Below are 8,726 nucleotides of genomic sequence, written 5' to 3'. Positions count from 1 at the left end.
AAAAAGCATCTCATATTCTGCCCAGTAGGGGGCAGCGTATGAGGTTAAAAACCCCTGCAGTAAGCGCATATAGCATAGGAGCACCAGGGTGGGGAGGGGCAGGGACGGAGGAAGCCCGCGGAGGCGAGGGGGGGGGCGGGGCTACTGTGGGGCTGACTCAAACTCCCCCTTCAGCTAACAGTTCTGATAAGATGTGGACTGGAATCACTGGGTTGTGTTTAGAGCTGGCAGCCAGCAGAGGGCACAATTTCGCCATTTTTCATTAATTGTTATGAATTCATCTGCTTGGCTGGGTGTTAAATATTTCCCAGAGCTGTGATAATAAAGAATAAAGACTTTGACTTCAGAGACTATGATTTGTCTTGGTGTGTTGCAGAAGCTAAAAATCCCTGTCTGTTGTAAATGTAGCTGAAACTGTGCCTAAAGAACAAGTTCAGATACAAATCAAAGTGTGATGAGTCTATGAAGTGAAGGAGGAGGAAGTATTATTTTGACAGAGTATCAGTGAATCCTTACAGAATGGTTATGGATTGTACTGTGTGAGCTCCAACATCACTGTGCAAAGTGTGTTTGTGGCTCTTCACAGCAGTTTCATTCATCCACAGAAAGTATCAACCTGTCTGTGACAGTAAAAGGTGGCCATGAGTATAAAATGAAGGCGTGTGTATCAGAGGAGGGAAAACATGTTTTTAGTGTCTGTGGGAAACTGAGGACTCACAATTGAACATAAATGTAGAACCAAGCTAGTGTGTGATGTTGTGAGACAGTTTTCTTTGAGAGGGAGCAAAACACACACACACACACACACACACACACACACACACACACACACACACACACGTAATGTGGTGATATTTCTTCTGGTAATACCAAGAATGGTCAGTAGGGGGCAGTGGGATGCTCATTAATGGAGCTCTCTGTTGCAAGAGTAATATTTCTTTAGCCTCTGTTCTTCCTTCCTTTCAAACTCAGCTCATACAGCTACAAACTGCAGTCAGCTGCAAACATATCAGCTTGTTTCTTGTGGTTTACACAAAATGAAATCTTATCACATCAGGCTTCTGTGCTGATTTGCAGATTCTGCACAAACTCAGAGATGGTGGAGGTGGGCTGAAAGGTGATTTCAGATGCACAGCAGCTGCAGGCAGGCTAAAGCAGCTAAAATAGCTCATGAGAGTTTGTGTTTACATATGGACACTAGAAAAGTCTCAGCTCTGACATCAGAGGATGTGAGCTGGCATTTTGTGTGTCTGTGTTGCACACAGTTGTTCACTTTGACTCTTTAGTAACATGATGCTTAAAGATGAAGCTGGAACTAAATGAATGTTTTTAAAATAATAATCAAATATTGCAATGATTGCAGATGATGTGTTGAATGACAGAAATATTTACTGTTGATATGAACTCACTGCTGTCTGAAGTTTTCATGTGTGCAGCTCTTCACAGTTTACTGTAATTACTCTGTGTGTTTGTCTCATTTTGTCTCAGCAATAATTCAGTTCAATAAAGTTAAATTAATGATTGAATCATTGGTAGTTTTCACTGTGTGTGTGTGTGTGTGTGTGTGTGTGTGTGTGTGTGTGTATAGTCTTCTCACTGCTGTTTTTTCTTTTTTTGGCAGTGCTGCCATCATGTGTCAGAATACGCAGCGTTCAGTCAAACTCAACAAGCTCAGTTGAAGGTTTGATAACTTCAGAGCTGCTGAGCAGCAGATCAGATCATTTTTGACCTGTTTGTGTCTTTGAATAAACTTCTTTGCAGATGGAAATGTTGTTTACTTTCTAATAGATGCAAAACTTTAAAACACAAAAATCCAATAAATACATTTTCATCAAGGAGGAATAATAACTTCTATGGTTTCCCCTGTGTTTTTATGCTGTGGCTCTTATTAGTAAACTTTATTTTATACTCTGCATGTTTGTTCTCCAGTGAACACATTGAGGTCCACCTGCCCTGAAACCCCATTTTAAAGAAATGGATACAGGAGGCCAACACGGGGTTCAGCACAGCAGGACAGACATGGAGCTGTTTCTTTGGATCCAGCCTCAGACATGTTTTAGAGTTTATGAATTTCATCTATTGTAAATAAATGACATTTTCTTAACAGTTACTTTGGTCTCTGTACTTCTTTGCTGCCATCCCTCTTTTAGCTGCTGTCCACCCTTTTGTAAAGGTCCTCTCTCTCTCTGTTACACCTACATGTGTGTGAAAGGCTGTTGTTGGTTACTGTCTGTGCTGCCACAGGTTTATTTTGATCCACTGACAGACCTCACTGTTTCTGTGTGAACCACCTAGAACAGAGGAAATGCAGCCTGTGGTTTCAGCCAAAAGTCTCCATTTAGCAGATGTCTTATTTTCTGTTATCAGCAAACAGCAGAGATTTGACAAGAACACAAAGAACACAGTGAGAATTTCACTTTGCTCTCTGTGTGCATCACACACTTTATATGATCTGCCTGTCCTGGAATAATAGTAATAATTATCACTGCTGCATTAAAGTATATGTGACACTGTGTGAACACAGACACAAGTAGAGTCACTGTGGTGATGACACATGCTGGACTAAAGAAAGAAAGTGACATCCTGTGAAGCTGTGAAAATACGTCACACACTGAAATGCAGCTGCCTTTAAGCATCTGTAGAAAAACAGACATTTCAAAAGTTTCTGTATGTTTTCAGGTTTTTTAGGTTCCATATCTTGAAGAATCACAACCACCACCTGAATGTTAATAGGTACTGAAACTTGTATAAGCAGTAAATAAGCAACAAATAAGCAATAAACAGGCAGTTACATCATCATGTATGTTCCCTGTTCCTTTATCTGTTCCACAACACAAACACAAACTACAGCAACAACAAAAATCTGCATTTGGATGGTTTGTTCCTCTCTGACTCCCTGGCAGCTGGTCAAAGGTTGAGTCAGCGCACAAAACATAAAACGAACCAACCTGTGACATCATCAACTGTGACAAATGACCCACAGACGGCAGCCATATTGTTTCACACCCACAGCAGCAGCTGCACTATTTACTGAGGCTATTTTTGCCTGCCTGAAAGCCACCCATTCATTCATGCAGCTCTTGATCTGTTTCTCTTGGGTTTTAATGCACTGACGCTTCAGGATAAACTTATAAACTCTTTAATATGCAGAGTGATCGATCTGTGTCTGCATGTTATTCACATATGCCGTAAAATTCTAATTACTCACTAGCTCACTCACTCACTCACTCACTCCTCATGTTTTCATTGTGCAGAGAAGCTGGTCTCATTCAGAGTCACTGAGTACAGTTTCATTATGGTTTCTTGATCATAAAGTAGTTCATTAAGCTCAGACTGCTCTGATGTCAAAGTTAGATTTCATTCCATTTAGGTAACAAAATGTATCATTTTCTACGTCCTTTCTGCATGAATTTCAGAAATAATTTGAAAGAATGGAATAATGTGTGTATGCACACGTCTCTGTCTCTGGGATAAGGATAAACACTTGTAGGAGCGTTTATCCTGGCAGGTTGGTTTTGATTTCTCTGTTTTTCTCCAGATCAGAATGTTTCATCAATCAGAACGTGATCAGATTTCATGATCAGAACAACAATACCTCTGGGAGCAAAGTAAGATGGCGACACTTCAGCAAATGAAGTCACTCACAATCACCCAAAGTGATGCTCAGTTTGGTGTTTGGTTTATATTCTGTGTGTCACTGTGGCTCAGCTAACATTATAGCAGTAACAGCAGCCTTTAAGTCAATGAACCATCAGTTTGAATTTGTATTTGAGGAGGACAAAAACATCCCAGTGAGATGCAAACTGAGCCTGGCTGATCTGAAGTGTCTCTGCAGCAGAGGCCATGCTCTCACAGAAGGACAATGATGCAGCTGCTGCAGCTCTGAAACCACAAAGAGCAGCTTTTAATGTTAGTTTGGATGAAGGTGCCACCAAATTAATGAACTTGATGCTGGTTTTTGTGGTGGAGGAGATGCAACCAATATTGCAGTGATGTAGCATAAATGCCATCCAAGGTGGAGCTACAGTAGTATAATTATGTAATAAGTCAATAAATACCATAATTAATTTTGTTGTTAGTTTGATGAATTAATTAAACCAAATAACCAAAACCAAACAAAAATATTTTTAGAAAGAAAATAACATATTTTCTAGAATATTTTCTAGTTTTCTAGAATACTCAAAGCTGCAGTATACGACAAAATAACAGCACCCGTTCATTTAAATTATGCTCATGTGTTAAGACACTAACTACTTGCAGACTGGAGCAGTCAGGGATCAAACCAGCAACCTTGCTATTAGTAGGTGAGTTGCTCTACATCCTGAGCTACAGCCACCCCTTGAGTCTGTCAAAGGTCAAACACAGAGGGGCAGACAACCATTCACGACCTGTGGGTCATTTTTTTAAAAAAAAAGACACAGCACTGATATTTTAGTATGGTATAACTTTAAGTTACCTCTTAGCTACAGGCTTATCTGCACCATCTCTTCACTAAAAATAAAGAAATGAAACATGATCTCATGAACTGCTGAACTAAAATGAGGAAGAGTGACTGAAGCTAAATGTGTGCTGCCTTCCAGAGAATAGATTTTAGCTCTGATAGCTGACAGCAGAGAGAGAGATCAGCTCTTTGCTGCTGCTGCAGACATGAAACACTACTGATCAGCAGTTTCCTCATGCAAGCCAGTCATTTTATTAAAGCACTGTGTTATAGACATTGTGCTATATTCAATATAGGGCTGCATCTCTTCATATCTACCCATGTTTCCACAGTAAATTGAATGCATGCTGAGAAAAAAAGAAAGCACTACAAAAACATGTATTATAGCAAGCAGAGCAAATGTCCAGTTCCCCTTTACACATGCAGAGATGTGGCAGCAATAACAAGGCTTCAGTCACACCACAGCTAATGTGTTTTTAGTAAACATTCAATTTCATACTCAGTAGATGTGCAGTCATACTGTGGGGAGAAGAAGTATTTGATACGCTGCTGATTTTGCAGGTTTCCTCACCTACAAATGGTTCTATATAGTTCTTATATAGCGCTTTTCTACTCAGTATGAGCACTCAAAGCACTTATACAACCTGTTTGCATTCACCCATGCACTCCCATTCATACAAGCACTTCCATTTTCACGAAGCTAAGTGCTTTTTAATTAACTAACATTCACACGCATTCATACTCCGACAGAACGGTCGGAGAGCAACTTGGGGTTAAGTATCTTGCCCAAGGATACATTGGCATGTAGCCTGGAGTAGCCAGGATTCGAACCGCTGACCTTCCGATCAGGAGGTGACCTGCTCTACCTACTGAGCTACAGCCACCCCGAAAAGAATGGAGAGGTCTGTAATTTTATCGTAGGTGCACTTCAACTGTGAGACACAGAATCTAAAACAAATCCAGAAAATCACATTGTATGATTTTTAAACAATTAATTAGCATTTTATTACTGCCAATGATTTTGTAGTTCAAAGCAGTTTGTGATCACTCTCTAAAACCTGACAATGCTTCTGCCCCCTACAACATTACATCAGGGACAGTGTCAGAAGATGAGGCCCAGTAAGAGTCATTCTGTCAGAGTTTGAGTGAACAGTTGATCAATGAGTTAGCCTCAAAATACACTAACACCACTGATTCCCATCAAACTAGATAACAGGTTGTGGGAGGAGGGAGCAAAACCCAAGATTGCAGCACGCCTCAGGACTCTGCTTTCCACAACCACTTCTGGATCGCAGGAGTTCAGAGGCAGCTGCAGCAGAAGGTAATTGCACCACAGCCTCAATTTATTGATTCTAGGCTCACTCACAGCTTAATATCCTAGTAGAAAGTCTCTCTGAAGCTCTTCTTGTCTCTGCACTGAATGCCAACACACCAAACTTCTCCAGCTGACCTTGTCCTTTCTGGAAATCAACATGAATTAATACAGTTTGTTGTTTTTGAAGCTCTTTGCTCTCCTCTGTGCTATAGATTTACTTCCAGCAGCCACAGTGCCCACTAGTCCTGAAACAGAAGCAATGGAAAATTACATCTCAGATTCCCGAGCCACCAGGATAATCAGACCTCCCTCTTCTCCAGTTGGTGCCAACTTGTTCTTCGTGGAAAAAAAATGAAGAACAAGTTGACACGTTCTTCTAGAAAACATTGTAGAAATAGATGCTTCAGACTATGAGGTGGGCACCATCTTGTCCTGGGTAGTTAATAACAAAACGCATACATGTGCCTTTTTAATTTGGTCGTTTCTCTTTTGCAGAATGCAAGTACGATATGGAAAACTGCTGGCAGTGAAACTAACCCTAGAAGAATGGAGGCACTGGCTGAAGAGAGCAGAACAACCATCATGATTTGGACCGATCATAAGAACCTTGAATACTTGCAGTCAGCCGAATGACTCAACTCTCACCAAAGCCTGAATAAAATCACCTTAAATTGAACCCTGCAGCATGATCCTGATCCACAGAACAGTTTAAAAATAACTTACAAGTTTCTAAAGAAAAAAGAGGAAACAACTATGATCCACAAAATATGTCACCTGACTTGAACAACTCATTAGCATATCATAGAGAAAGGTAGGAACACAACACACAAGAAAGAAGCTTATATGTTTGCAGTGGACAGGAAATGTAAACACGTCACCAACTGCTGCGGTCAAAGCTACAGGAGCTGTTTGAGGGTGTAAAAGGAAGGAAGCACAGAGAGGCTGCAGCCAGAAGAAGAAGTCTGAGACAAACTCTGATCTTGTGTGTATTAAACGCAGCTTCTTTTTCTGCTTCTACTTCTCGTAGCTGCTGCTTCACTCTTTCTCTTTACAGGAAGTTGTAGAAGTTTTCAGACGTGTCGCTGCTGGATGTGAGGATGGGACCCACTTTGCTCTGTGAGCTGGGCCTATTCTGTGAGTACATCACTGACTTCTATAGTTTGATTCATACTGACTGATAAACATGTTTCAGTGAGAAGAACAGAGTATCAGTCATTTGGAGCATTTCAGTTCATTTGAACAGAGGACTCTCATGTTTGTTATCAACATGGTTGTTTGTAGCCTGGATTAGATTTTAGTGCACTGACTCAGATTAGAGTGGAGCTGCTTTAGTTTATCTAAGAAAGGTTTGTTTCTGCATCTGTGATCATTTGATGCATTTTACATCTTAATCTAAAATGCAGCCAATCACAGCAGCCACTGCTAAAAGCCCAAGTGTTTTATTTCTGCCATATTTGAGTGTGTCTTTAGTTTGATGATGTCTGAAGTTTCTGCCTTTATTGTAGTGCTCTGTACGCTCCTCTGCACTGGACACGCTCAAGGTGACTGAACACTTTCACTTTTTCATTTCTTTCTTTTTATTTAGTAATAAAGATTCATCTCAGCCTGCTGCATCAATCATATTCAATATTTGAACATACAGTATAAACACAGATGTTGCCTCCTATAGTGCATAATAGTGTGTTAGATTGTTAATGCTGTGGTTGTGTTGGATTCTAGATGCTGTGTTAACTATTGAACCCAACTGGTCCAGTTTTTTCATTGGAGAGTTTGTTACCTTCATGTGTGACATGAATGAAGGAGCAGACACTGACTGGGAATACAAACTCAACAAGGATGGTCGAGAATTTGTCCCCTACAACACACACAAATACTACAGATTACAAATTACATCTACAGGTCACAGTGGTGAATATCAGTGTTCTGGTCACAGGAAGAGTTCAAGTTATACAAAGCGCAGTAACACTGTCTCTGTAACTGTATCAGGTAAGTCCTCAGTGACCAATAGCATAAATTTATGATCTCTATTCAAATACTCACCTCAATGATAAAATACATTTAATTATTGTTGTCATGGAAACTTTTTTCTGATGCTGTGAAACTTTAACCAGGACGTCTGTATTTTACCTGTTACTTTGCTCACAGTGTACACAGCACTAAAATACTCACAGACTCTGATCATCATTACTACATGTGTGTGTTTTAATGTAAAACAACAACTGTGGATAAAATTTAATTAAAAAAGGAAAATAAGAAACATCAAAGTTTCATAAAATTTAAGGTGACTGATGTTTCTGTTATCCACACAGAGCCCTCTTAACCCACTATTGTGTGTCCTTCAGTGAACTGTATTAGTTTACATTCAGTGTGACTTCTTCAGGTCAGTGAATGGACAAACAGTTAAACTGGGTTTATTTACAGATCTACAACCTGAGTTACTGTAGTTCTGTCACCATGTTGAGATAGAAATTAAAATGATCTCAAACTGCAGAGAAAAAACAAACAAAAAGTAAAGATATGTTTAGATTTGCTGTAAATGGGAAGCTGCATAACATTAAAACATACTTTAAATTTAAACTTTTTGTCTGATTTTTGGCTTCATAGTTAATCCTGCTTTTTAACTTTTGTATGTTTTTTGGCTTTATAATAAATCCTGTGTGTATATTTTTTCCTTCTCTTTCATAACTCCAGATAAACGCAGGGCCACACTGACAGCAGGAACAACAATCATACCAGTAGGGGGCAGTGTGACACTGACCTGCTCTGTGGGGAGATCTGCTGAGTGGAAATATGAGTGGTTCAGACGCACCCAAAGAACCACTGAAGTTCAAATCAGAAGAGATGATCAACCAAACAGAGTTATCAGAGTATCTCAAGGAGGAATCTACAGCTGCAGAGTAAGAAGAGGAAACTCAGTTTACTACACTTATAAAAGTGATGAAGTCAGCATTGAGATAACCTGTGAGTTCA

The 8,726-nt window shown here is 39.8% G+C and overlaps 1 protein-coding gene across 1 annotated transcript in view; it reads left to right on the top strand.

The window, feature by feature from the left end:
* The first annotated feature begins 6,761 nt into the window (after positions 1-6,761).
* The window catches only part of LOC115777565 (Fc receptor-like protein 5), a 48,454-nt gene continuing 46,489 nt past the window's right edge, over positions 6,762-8,726 (top strand). The window contains exons 1-4 of the mRNA XM_030725497.1: positions 6,762-6,890; positions 7,262-7,297; positions 7,476-7,742; positions 8,448-8,717. Coding sequence (XP_030581357.1) covers positions 6,854-6,890; positions 7,262-7,297; positions 7,476-7,742; positions 8,448-8,717 — 610 coding nt within the window. The 5' untranslated portion in view covers positions 6,762-6,853. The remainder of the gene's footprint in view (positions 6,891-7,261; positions 7,298-7,475; positions 7,743-8,447; positions 8,718-8,726) is intronic.

The sequence above is a fragment of the Archocentrus centrarchus genome, unplaced genomic scaffold (genome assembly GCF_007364275.1).
Source record: "Archocentrus centrarchus isolate MPI-CPG fArcCen1 unplaced genomic scaffold, fArcCen1 scaffold_57_ctg1, whole genome shotgun sequence".
In the NCBI taxonomy this organism is placed as follows: Eukaryota; Metazoa; Chordata; class Actinopteri; order Cichliformes; family Cichlidae; genus Archocentrus; species Archocentrus centrarchus.
This window is presented reverse-complemented; position numbering and strand designations above follow the sequence as displayed.